General features: G+C 42.0%; 2 protein-coding genes across 2 annotated transcripts in view; one reads left to right on the top strand and one right to left on the bottom strand.

The window, feature by feature from the left end:
• The window catches only part of LOC141077459 (uncharacterized), a 261,894-nt gene that overhangs the window by 67,358 nt on the left and 169,782 nt on the right, over positions 1-24,754 (bottom strand). The window lies entirely within an intron of this gene.
• LOC141077444 (uncharacterized) overlaps positions 1-24,754 on the top strand; it is a 78,861-nt gene that overhangs the window by 1,926 nt on the left and 52,181 nt on the right. The window contains 1 exon segment of the mRNA XM_073564391.1: positions 22,361-23,634. Within this exon segment, the coding sequence (XP_073420492.1) occupies positions 22,361-23,634 (1,274 nt within the window).

Here is a 24,754-nt window from a genome sequence, read left to right as displayed (position 1 = left end):
ATTCATGCCTGCAGGATCTGTGTTGGCATGGCTTGAGCCTTGGTTTCATGGATTCACTCCACGTCATAACTTACATTGTTTTTGATCCTAAGGAATTCAGATTACTGCACAATCTCTCCTGAAATGGGGAGCAATATTATTTTCTCTAATCTTCTGCTCAGGATTCATAGTAGCTCCAATGGTCCACCATAAATGAGTGCAGCTCTGGTTTACTGTTGTTTAATCTGTGCAACGGGGTCTTCCTATCTCGGGTACCTCTTTCAGTACCACCCCATGTTTCCGGAGGTCCATTCTGCTTTGGCAGGAGTCTGAATGAAGGACGCTGGCTGGAATTCCTTGGTTACATGGGCACATATAAAAGATCACTGCTTCTCCACATATTTCCAGTCTGACAACACTTTACTCAGAGGTCACAGAATATATCACACAGATACAGAGGGCAGGCCAATAGAAAAGCGGCAGGCCAGACATACATTACAATAGCCGCAGGTGGCCGGAGCCTGCCGATATTTAGGAGGGGGGCGGCAGGGCGCAGCCTGTGGGCTGATGCATTAGGGACATGCATCTCCCATGGAACCTATTATACATACATATAACTGCACAACATATTCTGGGTGCTGAGTGGTTCCGTAACACGGCTCCCCTTTGCAGCGACGCGATCGGCATACACAGTCTGATCCTTAACGGATCGGTTTGGGGATGACCGAAGTTTATGGGTTTGGTACAAGTTCCATTTGTCGACTTAGTCCATTGGCGTTACCGTTTTGTTTGCCGGGTCTGTAGTGGATGGTGAAGTCCAGAAGATGTAGGGCTAAACTCAACCGCAGCAATCTGCCGTTGTCTCTGGAGACCCGATTAAGCCAGACTAGGGGATTATGGTCCATTAGGAGGGATAACTGTCGTCCATACAAATATGGTTGCAACTTTTTGAGTGCCCATACTACCACCAGGCACTCCTTCTCGATGGCCGCATAGCTTACTTCACGGGACAGTAGTTTCCGACTCAGGTAAGCTACCGGGTGTTCTTTGCCGTCCAGCCCGACTTGGCTCAGCACTGCCCCCAATCCAAACATAGAAGCGTCTGTGTGAACCAGGAAACGTTTAGTTGGATCGGGTGCGGCCAATACAGGGGTATTGGTGAGGGCGTCCTTTAGTTGGCGGAAGGCTTCCTCACACTCTGAGGTCCAGGTTACCTGGCGGGGTTGGTTCTTACGGGTCAGATCAGTGAGGGGCTTGGCTACGCTGCTGTAATTGGGAACGAATTTCTTGTAATACCCCGCTGTCCCTAGAAACGCCATGACCTGGGTTTTAGTGCGTGGGGTGGGCCATTTGGCTATGGCCTCAATCTTGATTGGTTCTGGTCGCTGTTTCCCACTTCCCACCCAATGCCCTAAATACTGAACCTCTGCTTTGCCCATGTGACACTTGTTTGGGTTCAAGGTGATTCCGGCCAGGTGGATCCTGTCCAATACTGTCTCTAGGTGATTTAGATGCTCTTCCCATGTCGCACTGTAGATGGCATTGTCGTCCAGGTAGGCACAAGCATAGTCCTGGAGACCATCCAGAAGCCGGTCAGCCAGCCTTTGGAAGGTCGCCGGGGCATTCTTCATCCCGAATGGCATAACTCGAAACTGGAATAAGCCGAACGGGGTGACAAATGCCGACTTGGGAATAGCGTCAGGACTAAGGGGAATCTGCCAGTAGCCTTTGCATAGATCGATGGTGGTCAAATACTTTGCCCCCGCCAGCCGGTCTAACAACTCATTCACACGCGGCATGGGATATGCATCCGTCACTGTTTTCTCATTGAGCTTACGATAGTCTACACAAAACCGTGTAGTCCCATCCTTCTTGGGCACTAACACTACTGGGGATGCCCAGGGACTATCTGACTCTTCAATGACCCCTAAACGCAGCATCTCTTGTATCTCTTGACCAGAAAAACCAGGGGAAGAGTCTTGAGGAGATCATTTGCATATTCCCACTGCCTTCTGGGATAAGTGAAGAGTCTCTGCGAGCTCAACGATCACTGGGTTTTGGCTGTTGCAGCTGAAAAGAGGAAATCGTAAAGCCGCGCGCCGAATTTTGGCTCATCTTTCATCGTTTTTAAGAAATCGCAATATGGAAGAGGCCAGGAGCCATTTGGTGAGCTGCATTTCTTGCTACATGTTCACAGACTTACCAGTGGAAAAGCCAAACTTCACATGCCACAAATGCAAGCTTGTGTCCCTGTTGGAGTAAAAGTTGCAAAGTCTCGAAGAGAGGTTAGCTACGTTGAAGATCATTAAGGAAGGCGAAGAGTTCTTAGACAGAGCAGAATTATCTCTTCATGTTACAGAAAGAGAAGAAATTCGAAGTGCACCTGAAGAAACAGAGGAATGGAGACATGTGACCCAGAGAAGCAGGAGGATCAGGAGGCAGTCAGCACCCATACTCCTCAGGAACAGTACCAGGCTCTCACGCAGGAAACCAATGAAGAAATACATCAGGATAAGACTTTGCCCACAAACAGCAACCTTGTACGCCTTCAGAGTCCTCCTGGATGGAGAAAGAAAAATGTTGTGAAGAAGAAACGGAGAGTGGTGGTCATGGGGGATTCCCTGTTGAGAAGAACAGAGGCCGCTATCTGCAGACCGGATATAACTTCAAGAGAAATGTGCTGTCTTCCAGGTGCAAAAATTAAAGATGTGTCTGACAGGATATCAGGACTCTTCAGACCTACAGATGACTACCCATTCCTGTTACTACATGTGGGGACAAATGACACTGCAAGAAACGACCTGGAAACCATCTGCAGAGACTTTGAAGACTTAGGCAAGAAAGTGAAAGAACTGGGAGCTCAGGTGGTCTTCTCTTCCATCCTCCCAGTGGATGGCCATGGAACAAGGAGGTGGAATAAGATTCTGCAGGTGAACAACTGGCTACGTCGATGGTGCCGTCAGCAACGATTTGGATTTCTGGATCACGGAGTGAGTTACCTTTATGATGGACTACTTGCTAGAGATGGGGTGCACCTTACGAAGACTGGAAAACATGTATTTGGAAGTCGTCTTGCTACACTTGTAAGGAGAGCTTTAAACTAGAACAACATGGGAAGGGAAGCAAAAGACCAGAAAAAGCCATACACCTGACAAATGCTATTGAGAACTCTGCTATTAGAAGTGGAAAGGAAGAACAAAGACGAAAGAATCTAATTAATAAAAATATTGGAGAAAGAGAAACCAATCACAAACTAAAATGTTTCTATACTAATGCACAAAGCATGGGCAACAAACAAGGAGAATTGGAACTACTAGCGCAGGAGAAGAAATATGATGTCATTGGAATCACTGAAACTTGGTGGGATGATACACATGATTGGAATACAAGACTAGAAGGATACAACTTATTTGCAAGAAACAGACTTGATAAACGAGGAGGAGGTGTCGCGTTGTATATTAGAAGTGCGTATATCTGCACAGAGATTGAAGCTTCAGAGACTGGGAGTTCTGTGTAAACTGTTTGGGTAAGAATACAAGGACAGAACAATGGAAAGGACACCATTGTAGGCATTTACTACAGGCCGCCTGTGCAAGCTGAAGATATGGATGAACTCTTTATGCATCAAATGGCCAAGTTCTCCCAAAAATATGACATAGTTGTCATGGGAGATTTCAACTATCCAGACATTTGTTGGGAATCTCTCTCAGGCAAAACTAACAGGTCAAGGAAATTCTTATCCTCTGTAAAATAATGCTTATCCTGTAAAATACTCAGGACTAGTTACCAGATAAAAATGTAGTGGTTTATTTGGTTTCTTCCATCAAAGAAAAGATTATTACAGAAAAACATAAAAATAGGTGAAAGAGAAATTGTCCGTTATTGCAAAAGCTTGTCATCTTCTTTCTCTAAGATCCCACATGGCAAATGGCCTCTGGCTCTCTTAGGCTTCTTTGTAGTAAAGTAACATACCAGTTGTTCAGTTATGTCATCTTGCGTCTGTGTCTCATGATGGGGAGGGAGCAAGAGCGACCTCTACAGTTAGCCATGAATTATATACGTCTCCTAAAGCACGTGGTCTCTACATATATGGAGCTGTCTTTCTACCATGAGCCAAGCTTAAAAATAGCCTATGTCGTGTAAGCTAAAGCAATGTACAGAGCTGAGTCTTATAAGAAATTAACGGATTATTAATATTTAACAATTCCCCCTTTTGAGGGAGACAGACATTAATTGGAACCCTCAAAATATAATGAGATCTTTTTTCTTCTTTGACAAAATAATTTAATATCAATAATAATAATAATAATATCAGATTACCGTTATAAGTACTCAATGACATAATTGATGTGAATTCATGTTATGGTAAGCCGTGAACAATATTCATATACAATATGTATAATTATACTTCCCTAAATCTAAATTGAAGCATCTCAGGTCCAGTCATCATCATCTGATGTCATCTGGTCTTCATTTTGATGTCTTCTGTCTTCTTCTTGGTTCTTTTAGAAACACAGTTTTTCTATAGCATATAGATGTTGTAGAAATCATGTTGTGTAAAAATCAAAGTCCATAAATTCAAATGTTGATAAGAAACAAAGTCTATAGATGAAATGCAGCTTTAATATCTTTGCAGTGTCACCTTTAAAAACCTGGGCTTACATTGGCTCGCCTTGGATATTCTGGAATCCTCCATCGGCACTGGTCTTTGAACAGGTGTGACGTCTTTGGTCAGCAAAGCAAGGGTTAAAATGACTCTTCCTTGCTAAACATAGCACCATAACCAGTCCTTGTCCTAATGCACAGGACACATGTCAGGGTTGTAGCTTCCTGATAATTACCTTCATTGTTTACCAGCTTTACATTGAAGCTTTACAGGTGATTAGAAACCTCTGGAACTTGGTAAGAACGTGATAACACAGTTCATCTCAGCATCATAGGATCATCGTCCTCTGGTTGTCAGGTTAGACACTTTAATTGTGACTGTCAGTGGTGGATACCGCACTTGTGACTGTCAGTGGTGGATACCGCACTTGTGACTGTCAGTGGTGGTTACCGCACCTGTGACTGTCAGTGGTGGATTCTGCACTTGTGGCTGTCAGTGGTGGATACTGCACTTGTGACTGTCAGTGGTGGATACTGCACTTGTGACTGTCAGTGGTGGATACTGCACTTGTGGCTGTCAGTGGTGGATACTGCACTTGTGACTGTCAGTGGTGGATACTGCACTTGTGACTGTCAGTGGTGGATACCGCACTTGTGACTGTCAGTGGTGGATACTGCACTTGTGACTGTCAGTGGTGGTTACTGCACCTGTGACTGTCAGTGGTGGATTCTGCACTTGTGGCTGTCAGTGGTGGATACTGCACTTGTGACTGTCAGTGGTGGATACTGCACTTGTGACTGTCAGTGGTGGATACTGCACTTGTGACTGTCAGTGGTGGATACTGCACTTGTGACTGTCAGTGGTGGATACTGCACTTGTGACTGTCAGTGGTGGATACTGCACTTGTCGCTGTCAGTGGTGGATACTGCACTTGTGACTGTCAGTGGTGGATACTGCACTTGTGACTGTCAGTGGTGGATACTGCACTTGTGACTGTCAGTGGTGAATACTGCACTTGTGGCTGTCAGTGGTGAATTCTGCATTTGTAATTAACATAGTTACTCAGTAATCACAGCTTTGTTACCTTCTGGGACTTCGGGATCGCGGCATTCTTCTTCTTGCAACTGATAAGAATCAATTTTAATATGAAAAGTCTTTATTAACGTAATTTCAGTATCTTGCTTGAAGTCTTCATTCCCTATTCTATACCAAATCTGGTAATTTTCCTATCCTATAATATCACAGCGTACCATAGCAATCAGTAATATCCATATAATTATTATCAGAATTTGTACCATATATAGATTTCAATATTTGAAATAATAAACTAATAATAAGTGATAATACATTATTATCCATATTTTTCATGTGATAGAACATTTTTTATGTCATAGGTGTAATTACCTTTTTCAACCCATAGGTGTCACTGTGTTTTATGTAACCAGTGTTATCATCTTTATTAATAAGGAATATATTTATTATACTAATAATATGTAGGAATGTAAAGCCATGAACCAAAATAAGAATATATGAGTGAGTTGAATGAATGAATAAAAGAATTGTTGCATATAACTCAGAAGTGAAACATTTCCTTTGTAATAAAACCATATCATTGCTATATTTAATGAAGCAATATTCTCAGTAGATATTACTTTACTAAATATTGGTGAAAGAATTAAAAATAATGAAAAGTAAGAATAAAAATAAAAATAAGATTAAGGCCTTTATGTTGATGCAGAGTAGTTATGTCTTCAGTAACATATACCCTTAATATTTCCATGATCTGGATTATTTCATAATTGTCATAAACTTGTGTTACCAAAATATTCAAATTATGCAACTTTGCATATAATATTCCTCTTACTGTAAAGAAATGACTCTTTATAATACTTAATGTTATTATACCCAATACTTATACCATTGAACCTTATTTATTTATTTCCTATTAAAATGTGTGAAGAAGAGGGTATTAATCAAATGTGACGATGTAGTCAGGATCAAAAAACATATTTCCCCCTTAATACCAAAAAATATTGTTTCATGAAATAATTCATTTATCAAAACCAAAATTAAAAATAATTAATGTATAAATTATGTGAATTTATACTTGCTTATACCATTATTTGTCTGAAGATGTGTAACCATCAAAATTAATTTGAATATCATAAAATTATCCTTTGGAAAAATTAATTTGCATAAACCATTTTGATGTGCGATTGCACTTTGCACTTATCCACAATTAACTAAATCAAGAAATAATAATTACTATAGAAATATAGAAATATATGTTGTGTAGATAATATTTCATTATATATCCTAATATTCTAATAATTTAACTGATCTGCATATTTCTCCTAAAGATAAAGGCTTTTGGTTTTTTGTTTTTTTTCTCTTTTTTTTCTCTCTCTCATTCAGAATCCTGAGGTCTCATACAAACGTATCACATTACTCGCTCAGCAGCTGCTCATACACTCAGTCACTGTCACTCAGACTGTGTCACATATTTAAGTTTAAACCAAATACCTCACATACGAAGGTGTGATAAGGTATTGATGTGTGTGACGAAGGTGTGATAAATACACGTATTTTAACCCAAATTATCCTAATTATCAATGCATTGTAAACTATTTAAATTTAGTCTCTTAATATTTCTTAGAATATTCCCCAAATACACATGACATAAATATATATTGTATAGCTATACTTGACATTTAGGCCTGGAAAAAAAATTCCATTGGTTTGCAAAAGTTGAGACCCCTTAAAAATTCTTTTCCTAAGAACAGGGGCATAGTATACTGGTATACTTGTATTATTAGAACAAGGTTCAAATTTCACATGCTGTGGTTGTCATTCAAGCCATGCAGGAAAAGCACACACACACATTTTAAAATGCAATTAGTTATTTCCTTTTAAGGGTTAGATATATATAAAATCATACACCTATTGCAACTTCCTGTGTAAATAAAGGCATAAATCCTTGTAAGAGAATTTTTCCCGATTAAGTCCTGCTTTGAAATGAAAATTCTAAGGAAAAATAAAAGAGAAGGTTAATATCATATTCATAATTCTAAATTTTATTACTGGAGTAGATTTTAATTTTCACTAAAAAAAACAGTTCTACTATTTCTACTTCTACAAACACTCTATATATACTGTATGAATATGTATATATCCACAAACCATAAAACTACAGGATTACATATTACTCACTAATTGTATAACACTGTTACACAATATATATTACTTTTTTCCTAGCCAATTCCTACACCCATACTTATTTCTCTGCAAAAAATATCCTGAAAGGTTCTTGCCATTTTGAAGCTGATAGATTCTTGGAGCAGAGTATTCAGTTTACAGGCCATGATGTCACTCACCACCTGCTTCTGTCTGTCAAATTTGGCCATCTTTGTTACAGAAAGAAAATCAGAACTCATCATTTTTCTTAATTCAATTTGTGTCTTTTCAGTGTTTCTTTGCATCATTCCATAAGGCTTATAACAAACATGTGATTTTCTTTGTTCTTCATAGATTTGATTTTGAGGAAAACTCATTTTAGAAGGTTTTGCTAATGCAGGCTTCTGATAAGATTTTACTCTGCCTGTCTTCACAAAATTAGCACAATTTACTTTCCTTTCACGATTCTCGTGTTTTCTGGCAAAATCAAGGGATTGTGCACATTCCAATAAAGAATCTTTTTGTGACGCAATAACACGAGATGCAGGATTTAAAAACCAAAATTTGCTTACAAAACTCCTTATGAGGGACTGTGTTTTGACATTCTCCATGACCGTTCTATACAAGCGGTGAAATATAGACATGAAAGTGTAGGTACATTCCTTCCGACCAATCCTTAATTTTTGAAGAATATCAATATCTGGATGATTTTCATTTGATGAACAAAAAATAAGAATTTTTAATCTGTCCTTATCATTTAAATTCTCATGTGTTTCACCAGATAACTTTAAAGTCAATCTCCTAGCAAAATTTACAGGGATCCACATTTTGAACAACTGATTCTTCTCCTCGTTAGATAAATCAAATTTATCAACACAACTTTCAAAAACCTCAGAGTTTCTACAAACATGGATTGTATTGTCATATGCAGGTATTATTTTGCATATCTTTAGCAAAGTTTTTCTTACTTTACTTCGTATTTTGGCCTGTGAGTCGTCTATTTTTAGTGGTACGTCTTTCCCTTGTACGTCCTCTACGTCAGTTCTGAAGTCTCCTCCTACTTCTCCATCTTGTTCCACGTCTGCAAGGTCACCTTCAATGGCTGCTGCTACTTGTAACTGTTTCTCCACATTACAGTGAATCTCGGGAATATCACTATCCTCTACACAATCATTTTTGGATTTCTCTGACACAGATCTATGAAATATATCTACCATCTGTAGAATATTTTTTAATCTCTCTCTTTCTCTATTGAAGAATTTACAGTCTAACTTCTGATTCGCCAGTTCGCACTCAGCATATAATCTTAGCCATAATACTTCTGGATTAGACTTGTCTACAGACTTAAATTTCAATCTACTCTGCTTAGCATAAGAATTAATTACATCCATTTCTCTTACCTTGAAATTTCTCAGCTTGTTCCTTTTAATGGACAACGCTGGGCTCTTGTCTTCATACGTCTTGGCTTCAGCACGTCTGGCACTTTGGCACTTGTAGTACTTCTCAATCTATCTGGCAATTCTTACTTCTAGGTTCTGTGTGATTCTTGTAAGTAGTAGATTTCATGATAACTTGCACATATGACGTTAACAAAGTTCAATCCCCTTTTGGGCAAGTGGATGGAAATCCACAAAAAAGTACAAAAATTCAGATCTGGCTGGCTCTCCAATGTAAAATAATGCTTATCCTGTAAAATACTCAGGACTAGTTACCAGATAAAAATGTAGTGGTTTATTTGGTTTCTTCCATCAAAGAAAAGATTATTACAGAAAAACATAAAAATAGGTGAAAGAGAAATTGTCCGTTATTGCAAAAGCTTGTCATCTTCTTTCTCTAAGATCCCACATGGCAAATGGCCTCTGGCTCTCTTAGGCTTCTTTGTAGTAAAGTAACATACCAGTTGTTCAGTTATGTCATCTTGCGTCTGTGTCTCATGATGGGGAGGGAGCAAGAGCGTCCTCTACAGTTAGCCATGAATTATATACGTCTCCTAAAGCACATGGTCTCTACATATATGGAGCTGTCTTTCTACCATGAGCCAAGCTTAAAAATAGCCTATGTCGTGTAAGCTAAAGCAATGTACAGAACTGAGTCTTATAAGAAATTAACGGATTATTAATATTTAACATCCTCTCTTGCTGACAACTTTATCTTCCAAAAGGTAGGGGAGAAAACAAGGGGAACTGCTACCTTGGATCTAATCCTTATAAACAGGGAGGAAATGGTTGAGGAGGTAAAAGTGGCTGGGACCCTAGGAGGTAGCGACCATGCTATTTTAGAATTTTGGATAACTAGAGGAGGAAGATCTGTGAAGACTCAGACGTCAAGGTTAGATTTCAGAAAGGCAGATTTTAAGGGATTCAGAAAGAGAATTGGAGGGATCCAATGGCTGGATATCCTTAAAGACAAAAATGTCCAGGAAGGATGGGAAATCTTGAAAAATGAAATTCTCAAAGCACAATTGTTAACAATTCCAAAAAGAGGGAAGAATAGGAAGCATTTAAGGAAGCCAGGATGGATGAACACAGAACTTAAGCACATGCTAAAAAGGAAGAAAAAAATGTTTATAAAATGGAAAGAGGGAGGCATATCTAAAGAAGAATATAATGCTGTCTGCAGAACCTGCAGGGCACAAATCAGATTATCTAAAGCTGACAATGAATTGAGGCTTGCAAGAGATGTCAAAAGCAATAATAAAGGATTTTGGGGATATGTCAAAAGTAAAAGAAAAGTCAAAGATGCTATAGGATTTTTCCAGGATGAAAATGATGAAATGGTAAGACAGGATGTTGAGAAGGCCGAACTTTTAAATTCCTATTTTGCATCTGTTTTCTCTCAGAAAGGAAATGTGACATCAACTGTTATTCACTGTCCTATTAAGGGAATAGAAGAATCCAGGATATCTATAAACAGAAAGATAGTGAGGAAACACTTAGCTAACCTAAATGAATTCAAGTCTCCAGGTCCAGATGAATTACACCCCAGAGTACTGAAGGAGATAGCAGAAGAAATTTTTGAACCCCTCTCCATAATCTTTGAAAATTCTTGGAGAACAGGAGAAGTCCCAGAAGACTGGAGAAGAGCAAATGTTGTTCCTATCTTCAAAAAGGGGAAGAAGGTGGACCCAGGCAACTATAGGCCGGTGAGTCTGACTTCTATACCAGGAAAGACCTTTGAACAAATTATTAAACAACATGTATGTCAGTACCTGGATAAGAATGAAGTGATTAAACAGAGTCAGCATGGGTTTGTAACTAATAAGTCATGTCAGACAAACTTAATTTCCTTCTATGACGGAATCACTGATTGGGTGGATCAAGGAAATGCTGTAGATATAGTATATCTTGACTTCAGCAAAGCATTTGACAAAGTATCTCATACAATCCTTATTGAAAAAATGACTAAGTATGGAATGGACAAGGCAACTGTTAGGTGGATTCATAACTGGCTTAGTGATCGGACCCAAAGAGTGGTCGTAAATGGCTGCACATCCAGTTGGAAGAATGTCTCAAGTGGGGTACCACAGGGCTCTGTCCTGGGCCCTGTATTGTTCAACATCTTTATCAACGATTTAGATGAAGGAATTGAGGATAAACTGATTAAATTTGCTGATGACACAAAGCTAGGAGGGATAGCTAATACTAGAGAAGAGAGAGAGAGGATTCAAAAAGATATAAATAAACTGGAGAAGTGGGCAGCAACTAACAGAATGGTTTTTAACAGGGAAAAATGCAAAGTACTACATCTGGGCAATAAAAATGAAAAAAGCATATACAGAATGGGAGGAATAGGCCTAAGCAACAGCACATGTAAAAAAGACTTGGGTATACTAATAGATCACAGACTGAATATGAGTCAACAGTGTGATGCAGCAGCAAAAAAAGCAAATGCAATTCTAGGATGTATTAACAGAAGCATACAGTCTAGATCACGTGAAGTCATTATTTCCCTCTACTCCTCTTTGGTCAGACCTCATCTGGAATATTGTGTCCAGTTTTGGGCACCACATTTTAAAAAAGATATCAACAAACTGGAGCAAGTTCAGAAAAGAGCAACCAGAATGGTGACCGGTCTGCAAACCCTGTCTTATTAGGAAAGGTTGCAGGATTTGGGATTGTTTAGTTTGCAAAAGAGAAGACTGAGAGGAGACTTAATAGCTGTCTACAAATATCTAAAGGGCTGTCACATTGTAGAAGGATCAACTTTATTCTCATTTGCACAAGGAAAGACTAGAAGCAATGGGATGAAACTGAATGGGAGGAGACACAGATTAGATATTAGAAAAAACTTTTTGACAGTTAGAGTGATCAATGAGTGGAACAAGCTTCCACGAGAAGTGGTGAGTTCTCCTTCAATGGATGTCTTCAAACAGAAGCTGGACAGACATCTGACTGGGATGATTTAGCGAATCCTGCTTTGAGCAGGGGGTTGGACCAGATGGCTCAGGAGGTCCCTTCCAACTCTACGATTCTCTGATTCTATGATCCCCTCTCGTACAGACTCAGGGACGCGGAAGGGGTTTTGTCGCAGGGGGGTCTGATCCTGGGTCTCAACCTTGTGTTGTGCCAGGCGAGTGTACCCTGGTCTCCCCGAAAACATCCTCTGTCGCTGCCTCAACAACTCCTCCGCCTGCTGTCTCTCCCGGGGGCCTAGGTCTTCACCCAAGTGTACCTGGTCCCATGTTTCAGACTGAGTCCTTTCCCCTAAGACATCCGGCAAGGGAAGTCCGGCTAAATCCTCTGCTTCAGGTGCACAGATGGCCACTACCTCTTCAGGGTGCTCCCGGTAGGGCTTCAGCATATTCACGTGGAACATGCGGATAACTCTGGGGTCGTCACAATCGGCGACATTATAGGTTGTGTCGGCTATTTTCCCCACTACCTGGTAGGGCCCCTGCCATGCAGCTTGGAACTTGTTCTGCTTAGTGGGCTCTAACACCAGGACCTTCTGTCCTATTTCCAAGGTGCGCTCTCTGGCCCTCCGATCGTACCATATGCGCTGGCGCCGCTTGGTCTCCTGCATGTTCTCACGTAAAGCCTGGGTCAGCTCTTGTAGGCGGTCCCGGAATTCCAGCACATAGGGTACAATAGGCACCCCTTCTATGAGGCCCTCCCCTTCCCAGTGTTCTAGCACTAAGTCTAGGGGTCCCCTTACCAGTCTCCCGTATACCAGCTCGAACGGGGAGAACCCCGTGGATTCTTGGGGTACCTCCCGATAGGAGGTGTGGCAAGAATTTCTCCCAGTCCCTGTAGGTCCTAGTAAAAGTCCCAATGAGCTGTTTTAATGTCCTGTTAAAGCGTTCACACAACCCATTGTGTTATAAATGAGTCACCGGAGGAGGAAAAAAACAAAAACACAAGCTAAGTCCAGAAAACCGGAGAGGTTGGTAACTTGCAGATTGCAGACCCCTGATCCAATTCACCGCAACTAACAGTAGCCGTGGGGGGTTCCTACGGTGCCCTAGACCCCTCATCACAGCCGGAGAGCTAAATAAGCCTAAAGAAAGAAAGGGGAAATCTAAACTGCCCCAGAGCAGACCCCAAAGCAATAGACAGCCCCCAACATGTATTGTCGGTGAAAAACAGATGAAAACACAAACACAGACAGAAAGACAGGCTGAGCAAACGATGGGGCCCAACTAACTAGATAGGAAAGGACAGAAAAGATGCTGGCTGCAACCCGTAAAAAAACCCTGCCAAAAATAATGTCCAACACGTCTGATTGAAAAGGCCCTGAAGTCACTAGACTTCAAAATCACTATATCAGCACTCAGGTATATTCTGAAGACAGAGCAAAGAGATCAACTGATCAGAGGCAAAAATGGAGTTCAGCCCGTCCCAACCAGGGCAGGCTGAACACAAACACTAAGTAAACAGACAAAATCTCATGGAAAAAATAGCAGAGCAAAAACTTAGCTTTTAGTAGACAGGAACTAAACTGGATGCCAGAGCTCAGAGCAGAAAGGATCACCAGCAACCCTGCAAGGGCGTCGGCTGCCTTATATCCACTCAGAAATTCCGGATGTCCAATCACACTCCACCTGTTCAGATGACAGGTTCTTCCCATCCAGATCAATTTCACTAACTCCTTTCACCAGCAGAGGGAGTTCATCAGACATCAGAGGTGAAGGAGAAAATGAACTCATAACACCATTGGTTTGCGGGTGGTACGGGGCACTTCTAATGGACTTTACCCCGCAGTTCCACTTCCACAGTTGGTTGGTCACCTCTGCTGTAAACTGGGTACTCTGGTCCGAGATAATCTCCCGGGGAAATCCTACCCGTGAGAAAACCTGGAGCAGGGCGGCCGCCACCGACTCTGCCAGTATGTTAGGTAATGCAACTGCCTCTGGATACCGTGTGGCATAATCTACCACTGTCAATATATACCTTTTCCCTGACGGACTGGGTTTGGCTAACGGCCCTATCAGAAATGGTTCCTCCACAATGGGGAGGGGGCGTAATTTGGCCTTGCATCGATTCCCCCCTCTTGCCAATGCGCTGGCAACTGTCACAGGTCTGGCAGTACTGACGAACATCATAGGTTACCCCTAGCCAAAAGAAGTTTTGTGTCAGACGATGCCTGGTGCGACTGACGCCGAAGTGCCCGGCCAAGGGTATATCATGAGAGATTCGCAGTAGCTCCTGCCTATACTTCTTGGGAACTACCAGCTGTTGTTTTATAGTGGAGCTCGTCCCAGTGTGGTGCTGCTCTGTGATCCGGTAGAGGAGTCCCTGCTTCCATGCAAACTGTTCCCCTTCCAGTACCCCTTTCCCCTCCTGTGCCTTCCCACGATATCCCTCCAATGAAGGATCCTCAAGTAACTCCCTCTTAAATTCATCTGGGGTGGCCCAAGAAATGTATCTGGCTATGGGAATACGTGTAGGGCTGGGATGTCTTACCTGGGCCTCCTCTGAGTGTGATTCCACCTCCGCAGCTCGAACTTGTCTCCGGGTGGTCACAGGATATGTCTCAGCCAGAGGGGAAACCGAGAATGCAGACAACATGGGCCCCAAGTCGTTTCTCAGCAAGACGTCTGCAGGCAAATCCTCTATCAAGCCGACCTCAACAAGGCCATCCCCGACTCCCCAGTTCAGGTGAATCCTGGCAGTGGGCAGTCGATGTATAGCTCCCCCTGCTACACGGACTGCCACTGTCTGGTCCGTCTTCTCTTAGTCCCGGACGAGATGAGGCTTCTCAAGGGTCAAAGTTGCCCCGGAATCTCTTAGTCCCTGCATACGTTTCCCATTAACCCACACGACCTATCGATGCTGTTGTCGATTATCTGCCCGGGCTGCCTGCACAGGGTCTACTTCATGCAGCACTTCCTCCATTTCTTCCACCCCTTGATTAGTCGTAGCCCCCAATGCTGGGTCAGCTTCGCCCTGGTAGCAGTGTACAGCAGCCCGGCTGAAGGTAGCCGTTCCCGCCTTTGGCCACTGGGTATGCTGAGTCCGGTTGCGACATTGTCTTTGCAGGTGGCCCAGCTGACGGCAGGTGTGGCATCGCGCCCCAGGGGGACTGTGGTAGGCCGGGTTTCTAGCTGGTCCCCCTACAATCTTCGGTGGTTTGGGGCCCTCCAGGTCCATGGGCGGGCCCCTAGTAACCATCTTTGATCCGGACAACTGAGGCCTCCTGGCATCATGATGCTCATCGGCCAGACGAGCGGCTTCCTCCAGAGTCGTTGGCCGCCTGTCCCGAAGCCATTCCTGTGTCTCGGGGGTTAGTCCATTAAAGAATCGTTCTAAGAAGAAGAGCTGGAGGACGTCCTCCTTAGTGGTTGCTTGGCTCCCTTGTACCCACTGTAGCAGTGACCGCCGTAATTTACAGGCCCATTCAGCGTGGGTATCGGTTACGCGTTTTATAAGTCCACGGAACTTTTGGCGGTATGCCTCTGGTGTCAGCGCATACCAGGCCAAGATTACTTCTTTGATCCACTCATAGTCCATACAGTCCTCATCAGGTACCGCGCGATAGGCGTCCGCTGCCCGGCCTGTCAGCTTGCTGGCCAGAATCTGAACCCGTTCCTCTGGCTTTACTTGATGAAGGGCACTCTGCCGCTCAAAGTCCTGCAGAAAGCCATCAATGTCTTCTGCCTCCCCCAACTGTCGGAAGGCATTATACTGGATCTTTTTGTGGCTTACTGTTGAAGGTACCTGGTCGAAGGCCACAGCTCCCTCTGCTCGCTGACTATCCTCTCTCCGCTCTGCCATCTCCATCTTGGCCAGCTCCACTTTGGTCCGCTCTGCCATCTCCATCTTGGCTAGCTCTATCCTGGTCCGCTCGGCCATCTTTTCCTTCAGATCATTACGCACATCAGCCATCACCTCTCATATGATCTCTACTGCAGGGTTCGGGCCATAGAACGCCAGTCTGTTCTTTACCACCCTCTGGAATTCAGTCTCCTCCATGTTCACATTGGGGGGCGCTGCACTGTCGTGTTCCATGATGGCTGCTATCAAATCCGCTTTTGTTTTGTTGCTGGCCATCAACCCTCGGGCTTCCACCAGATCTTTTAATGTAGTCCTCTTTAACTTCTGGTATTTCCATTCATTCCTTTCCTCCTGTAGAAGGGGTATCATATCCCACCGCTGTCACCAGTGTAACGGGGTCTTCCTATCTCAGGTACCTCTTTCAGTACCACCCTGTGTTTCCGGAGATCCACTCTGCTTTGGCTGGAGTCTGAATGAAGGACGCTGGCTGGAATTCATTGGTTACATGGGCGCATATAAAAGATCACTGCTTCTCCACGTATTTCCAGTCTGACAACACTTTACTCACAGGACACAGAATATATCACACAGATACAGGTGGCAGGCCAATAGAAAAGCGGCAGGCCAGACATACATTACAATAGCCGCAGGTGGCCGGAGCCTGACGATATTTACTGTGGGAATTACAAAGGTGGGGGGGGAGGGGGGCGGCTGGGCGCAGCCTGTGGGCTGATGCATTAGGGACATGCATCTCCCATGGAACCTATTATACATACATATAACTGCACAACATATTCTGGGTGCTGAGTGGTTCCGTAACACGTAACAATCTGTATTTGTAGTTTTCAGTTAATGAGATTCTCGTGCTCTGGGGCGGGGCTGTGGGTGGGGCTCTGGGGCTGGGCTGTGGGTGGGGCTTTATGTGGTGCGCTGATTACATATTCATCTGTATTGGCTTATGACAGGTCGCTGATCCCTCACTGACCTGCCCCCATTATTACATAATGCATATAATAGCATTGATATTATTGTTGATAATGCCTATAATATTGTGGCTATTGTGAGGCTTAGAAAAAAAATTACATCCAGCAAAATGTCACCAGCGGCCCCTGTCCAGTAGCCTCTATCTCTTACTTATAGATGCTACTGCGCAGGCGCCGCCATCACCAGTGACATTTTGCTGGTTGGCACTATCTTCTCTGCTTTCCATATCCCAAGGATTGCCTTGCTCATCGCCCTTTAACACCATTACATGGATCTGGACTTACACAGGGATCCCTAGGCTTGGACTATGGTGTTACCTGCTATTCTGTGGCGTTAGATGGCAAGAAGACTAGTCAGGTATCTGGGTCAGAACCAGAAGGCCAGAATACAGAATCAGAAGACACAAGAGTAGTCAGTAAACGGGCCACGGTCACAGCAGGAAACAAATACACAAGCCGCAAGCTGAGCACAGAGGACTGAACCAGAGGAGAACAGCGCTGTATCTGGCAGATTCTGGCCATGTGCTTTGCGCTTTAGTAGGGTGTGGTACTTTCCAATTGGCTGAAGTATGGAGCAGATTACTCCAGCTGGACATCAGGAACAGATTCCAGATGAGATTGGACACACCATATGCAGAAGCCCTAATATAACTAAATGACAGAAACCAGAATAGTAGAAATCCCCATAAAGTGATTCCATTTTATAAATTAATTCACTGATGGTTGTAAACTATACACACGTGGTCAAAATTGTTGGTACCCCTTGTTTAATGACAGAAAATCCCACAATGGTCACAGGAATAACTTGAATCTGACAAAAGTAATAATCTATCAAAAATCTATGAAAATGATCAAATGAAAGTCAGACATTGCTTTTCCACCATGCTTCCACAGAATTAAAAAATAAATAAAACTCATGAAATAGGCCTGGACAGAAATGGTGGTTCCCTGAAAATAGTGTGCAAAAGGGACATGATAAATCGCGGAGTGTCCACTAATTAGCATCACAGGTGTCTACAATCCTGGAATCAGTGAGTGGCCTGTATAGAGGCTACAGATACTCACTGTGCTGTGTGGTGACATGGTGCGTATCACATTCAACATGGACCAGAGGACGTGAAGGAAAGAGTTGTCTCAGGAGATTAGAAAGAAAGTTATAGACAAACATGTTACAGGTAAAAATTATAAGACCATCTCCAAGCAGCTTGATGTTCCTGTAACTACAGCTGCACATAATATTTGGAAATTTAAGCTCCATATGACTGTAGCCAACCTCCCTGGATGTGGCCGCAGGAGGAAATTTCATGGCAAATCAAAGAGATGGATAATATGAATGGTAACAAAAGAGCCCAGAAAAACTTCTAAACAAAAGGTGCACTTCAAGCTCAAGGAACATCAGTGTCAGATCCCACCATCACAACAATTTTCCTTTAAACCTAATTTTTTTTACTTTCGCAAGGGTAATAGGAGAAAATGGACTATAAATTTTGTTTTGCAATTTCTCCTGAGCATGCCAATACCCCATATGTGGGGGAAATCTACTGTTTGGGCGCATGGCAGGGCTCGGAAGGGAAGGCGCGCCATTTGATTTTTTGAATGTAAAATATGCTGTAATAATTAGCGGTTGCCATGTCGCGCTTGGAGAGCCCCTGATCTGCCTAAACAGTGGAAACCCCCAATAAGAGACACCATTTTGGAGATTAGACCCCTTCAGGGAACTTATCCAGATGTGTATTGAGCACCTTGAACCCACAGGTGCTTCATAGAAGTTTATAACATAGACTTGTTGAAATAAAAAAAATAACATTTTTCACAAATAATTCATTTTTAGCCCCATATTTTGCATTTTCATAAGGGTAACAGGAGAAATTGCTCCATACAATTTGTTGTGCAATTTCTCCTGAGCTCGCCGATACCCCACATGTGGGAGAATACTACTGTTTGGGCGCATGGTAGAGCTTGGAAGGGAAGAAGCGCTATATTGGTGAGCAGATTTTGCTGGAATTGTTTGTAGGTGACATGTCAAATTGTCAGAGCCCCTGACGTGTCTAAACAGTGAAAACCCCCAACATGTGACCCCATTTTTGAAACTAGACCCCCAAGGCGCTTATCTAGATGTGTGGTGGGCTCTTTGAACCCCCAGGTGCTTCACAGAAGTTAATTATGTAGAAACGTGAAAATAAAAAAATCATATTTTTTTTTTAAAAAAAAGATCTTTTCGCCCTCCAATTTTTATCCAAAGGTTAACAGGAGAAATTGGACCGCAAAAGTTGTTGTGCAATTTGTCCTGAGTATTCTGACACCCCTTATGTGGGGGTAAACCACTGTTTGGGCGCATGGCAGAGCTTGGAAGGGAAGGAGCGTCATATTGGAAAGGAGATTTTGCTGGAATTGTTTGTGGGTGACATGTTACATTATCAGAGCCCCTGAGGTGCCAGATAAGCATAAGCCCCCAAAAGTGACTGCATTTTACCAAATACTTCCCTAAATGAAACCTTCTCATGGCGCAGTGAGCATACTGACACCACAGCTGTTCCATAGAAAATTATACCATTGGCCAGTGAAGAAAAAATAATTACATTTTTACCACTAAAATGTTGTTTTAACCCCAGATTTTACATTGGAAAATAGGTAGATAGGTAAATGGTCACAACACCCATAGATGAATTTGCAGGGGGGTGTCATTTCCAATTACCAGAGGGGTGTCATTTCTAAAATGTGGTCACTTCAGGGGGGATTCTGCTGTTATGACACTTTGGAGAGCCGCTAAGTGCCAGAACAACAGAATCCCCCCTGAAGTGACTCCATTTTGGAAATGACACTCCTCTGGGAATTCATCTATGGATATAGTGATCATTTTCACTACATGGATGATTTCCAGAAACACGTAGTGGAAGTTTTAGAGCAAAAACTGCAAAAATGTCATGGTAGTGCCCAATATATTGTGCCCAGCTTGTGTCTCTGGAGACCTCCCCCCACCTAACCCCGGAAATTGTTAAGTCAACTCTACTCAAATGTGTCTGTCACTAAATAAACCAAATGCTTGAATGTCAAAACAGTTCAAAAACGTGGTTCTGTGTGGAAGATTGTAAAGCAGTCATGGAGGCATAAGGCTGGCAGTGATGGGCATTGTGGGTAATAATAGCGGGTATCATGCCTCATTCCCCTATAGGAACATACACGACATCTTCTCTGGGGGTTCTTTCTTGTTTCAGTTACTGGGATGAGTGCAATAAAATGTCGCTCAGTGAGTCTTCTCACATCTTCACATTCTAAAGGATTGGCGGGGACAAAATTTTCAAAAGCAAGATTTTCAGTGACCTTTTCCTGATAATCAAGGAAAGTATCTGCATTTCCAGCTTTTTTGCATAACACAAAAGAATTATATGTGGCCACCTGAAACAACTACATGACTAACTTTTTATACCAGATATATGATTTTCTTGATACCTGGTATGGCTGTAGAACCTGATCTGCAAGGTCCACACCCCATATATTTGTTGTAGTCAATGACAGACACAGGTTTTGGAGTAGTGGATCCCTGTTGGTCTGCAGTGGCCCTTGTGGCTTCTGTGTGGATCGAGCTCAGGATAAAAATATCTTTTTTATCCTTATACTTAAGGGCAAGCAGCTCTCCATTGTGTAAAGCCCCTGACTGCCCCTTTCGGAACTTTTTGCTGACCAATGATTGTGGAAACACCTGACAGTTTTTGCGAATGGTCCCACAAGCCCCTATGTTATGTTCAACCAGACTTTTAAATAGAGGTATGCTGGTGTAGTAGTTGTCAACATACAGATTGGAGCCTTTTTATAAAAATGGAGTTATCATCTCCGAAACCATTTTTCCCGATGTCCCCAGATAAGTAGGGCATCCTGGTGGGTTTAGTTCGCTGTCTTTCCCCTCATAAATGTGAAAAGCTGATGTGTATCCGGTTGAACTCTCGCACATTTTATAGAGCTTTATTCCGAACCTTGCCCTCTTAGAAGGAACAAATTGCTTGAGGTGCAGTCTTCCTCTGAATTTTACAAGGGACTCATCAATGGAAATGTTTTCTGTTGGGGTGTAAAGCTTTAAGAACTTTTCTGTCAAGTCTTCGATGATGTGTCTGATTTTGAATAGTCTGTCATGTTCTGGGGCATTTCTGGGCAGCCATTGACTATTCTTGCTAAAATGCCAAAATCTCATGAGCATTTCATAACGGGTCCTAGGAAGAACGGCAGAAAACATAATGGTGGCTTGAACAAGGCAGTTGGACCAATAGGACTGAATGATCGTTTTTTAACAAGCCCCATAGCGAATGTAAGTGCTAAAATGTTTTAATTTCTAGGACATTAGTTGGTTCCATAAATTTGACCTCACATAATAGGATCGTGGATTCTGGCTGATGAATTGGGACGTATATAAATATGTAGGAAAATATGCTCTAGCAAACTATCTGTCAGAAACAAATTTAAAAAAATAATTGTTCCAAAATTTTCCACCTCCACATTTATACCAGGAATGGCATTAAAATTAGGGATGAATGGAGTAGCTGAATCCGAAGCCTCCCATCTGGGAAATGCTACATCAAGAGGCAAAGCCCCTTGGACATTGGTGTGCGGCAATTCACGAGCACTAAGGACAGTGCTAGTACTGGGCATTGTTCCCTGAGTTGGAGACATTTCTCCAGAAGCGCTATTTGTCCTTCTTGTTGTACTGGTCCTTGTGTGTGAAGATGGACCAGATTCACTGCTCATTTCTGAGCTATCACTGTCGCTGCTACTAAAGCCCTCGAAATCCACATCGCCATCTGACACTGCACTTTCTTCACAGTCAGAACATAAAAGTGCATAAGCCTCCTCTGCACTATAAAACTGACGGGCTATTTTATTCGCTTTTTTTTTTTTTTTTTTCTGGAATTAGAAAACTCTGACATGACTGACATGACCCAATTATTGGGGAGACAACTGAGAAAAGCCTAATTCTTCAGCCTAACCCTAACTTTAGAGTAAACCCTAACTTTAGCCTAACAGTAACCCTAACAGTAACCGTTACTTTAGCTCCAGCATTAACCTTAACTATAGCACTAACTGTAATCTACCTTATCTGTTTTTCTATTGACAAATTATGGACCTGAGTGGGGACTTGTTTTTTGTGAGATGAGAATTGGTATTATTTTCGCCTACATAACATTGATTGGTTTCTCTTTATTCGATATTTGGGAGGCAGAATGAACAAACAGTTCAACACCACACATTACTGGTTCATCCAACAAGGTTTCCTATTAGACTGTAAAGTCTCATTGTCTTGGTAAATAATTATAGTTTTTTACATAGCTTGCTATTTTTATGGACAGTTTAAGTAGAAATATTCAAAAATATAAAACTCAAGGATATTTTATTAAAAAATATGTTTTTTATCTTAGCAGATGACTGTACCAGGAGATCAGAAGGACAGCTGACATCTTCAATTTTTAAATCTGATGATCTAGAGATCCTACAAGATACAACTGAAGTGATTGCTATTACTCCAGATATACCATCATCCATTCACAGCAAAGATCTGTCATCTGATCTTATGAAACAGGTCCCAACGCCTGATTCATTACTGACTACTAAGGAAAGTCAAAGTCTCAAAAGAGGCATTAAAATACAACCTGCTCCTAAAGCAAAGAACTCATTTTCATGTCCCGAATGTGGGAAATGTTTTAACAAGAAATCTCATTTTGATACACACCAGAGAACTCACACAGGGGAGAAGCCTTTTTCATGTTCAGAATGTGGGAAATGTTTTACATGGAAATCACATTTTGTTACACACAAAAGAACTCACACAGGGGAGAAGCCTTTTTCATGTTCAGAATGTGGGAAATATTTTAACCGGAAAGAGAATCTTGTTAGTCACCAAAGAACTCATACAGGAGAGAAGCCTTTTTCATGTTCAGAATGTGGGAAATGTTTTACTCAGAATTCAAGTGTTTTTACACATCAGAGAATTCACTCAGCAGAGAAACCATATTCATGTTCAGAATGTGGGAAATGTTTTAACAAGAAATTTCATTTTGTTACACACCAGAGAACGCACACAGGGGAGAAGCTTTTTTCGTGTTGTGAATGTGGGAAATGTTTTAACTGGAAATCACAATTGGTTAATCACCAGAGAACTCACACAGGGGAGAAGCCTTTTTCCTGTTCAGAATGTGGAAAATGTTTTAACCAGAAAGCGCTTCTTGTTAGACATCAGAGCAGTCACACAGGGGAGAAGCCTTTTTCCTGTTCAGAATGCGGGAAATGTTTTAACCAGAAAGCGATTCTTGTTAGACATCAGAGCAGTCACACAGGGGAGAAGCCTTTTTCCTGTTCAGAATGTGGGAAATGTTTTAACCAGAAAGCGATTCTTGTTAGACATCAGAGCAGTCACACAGGGGAGAAGCCTTTTTCCTGTTCAGAATGTGGGAAATATTTTACACAGAAATCACATTTTGTCAATCACCAGAGAACTCACACAGGGGAGAAGCCTTTTTCTTGTTCAGAATGTGGGAAATGTTTTAACCAGAAAGCGCTTCTTGTTAGACATCAGAGCAGTCACACAGGGGAGAAGCCTTTTTCCTGTTCAGAATGTGGGAAATATTTTAACCGGAAAACGCTGCTTGTTAGACATCAGAGACGTCACATAGGGGAGAAGCCTTTTTTATGTTCATAGTGTTGGAATAGTTTTAATCAAAATTGAATCTTCTTAAATGGGTTGTCTCTTGTCATTCCTCATGTTTGCTGACAAAAGGATAAAACTAAACTTTGTTAATTCCAAATGTAAAACTATACCCATAATTCACCCCCTGAAGGTTAGTCAATAGATGACTAATAGAAGAAACATATACCCCACAGTTCAGTATATAGGGTGAGGTGACATATACACACTCACTCTCCAAGCCTCTCACTTCTACGGGTTTCATCGTCCTCACCAAAAGCGACTCATCAGGAGACTATTTAGCACTGACCTATATTCAAGCGAGACGAGACAAAAAATAAAAAATAAAATCAGGTATCATGTTATCCGAAACAGTCAGAAAACTAGCCACATATTGGCAGATCCTCAAACTATATATTTTGTAAGTTTATAAGCCACTCCAATGTCAGGAATAGATAGTATGTGAAAATACAGTATAATTCTTGTGTTTTCTCCTATAGGGACTGCCCTAGTTTGGTAATGTAACTGCTGATAATTAGTAGTGCAGACAAATTGTCCTAGACTAAACTCAGTTTTCAGACGGTCCAATATGTACCACTCAGGAAAAACTTACCTGCTCCAAAGATCATTAGCAGCTTCTAACTAATGGCCATGCTGCAGTCTGTCAGGGAATGAGTGCAATATCGGTATAAAGACTAGGGATATGTGCAATCATAATGTCTGGGAGATCTGTGCCATTATTTAGTATGAATATGGAAATTATCTCTGAAAGTTAAGTGTTCCCTGAGCGGTATATTCGGTATTTTCACATACTATCTATTCCTGACACTGGAGGGGCTTATAAACTTACACAGTATATAGTCTGAGGTCTGGGGTCTGCCAATATGTGGCTAGTTTTCTGACTGTTTTGGATAACATGATACATGATTTTAGTTTTTTGTTTTTTTTTGTCTAGCCTCGCTTGAATATAGTTCAATATTAAATATTCAATGAATCCAATGAATATTCATTTCTCTTAAGTAGCGGCACACGTGACCGCCAGCAGCAGCAGGAAGTCGGTGGCTGACACTGCGCGCTACTGAAGAGCAATGAATACTCACTGCGATCTCCGATGAACAGTCCCGGTGAGTAC

This window comes from Dendrobates tinctorius, unplaced genomic scaffold (genome assembly GCF_039654945.1).
Source record: "Dendrobates tinctorius isolate UK_male_01 unplaced genomic scaffold, ASM3965494v1 ptg000452l, whole genome shotgun sequence".
In the NCBI taxonomy this organism is placed as follows: domain Eukaryota; kingdom Metazoa; phylum Chordata; class Amphibia; order Anura; family Dendrobatidae; genus Dendrobates; species Dendrobates tinctorius.
This window is presented reverse-complemented; position numbering and strand designations above follow the sequence as displayed.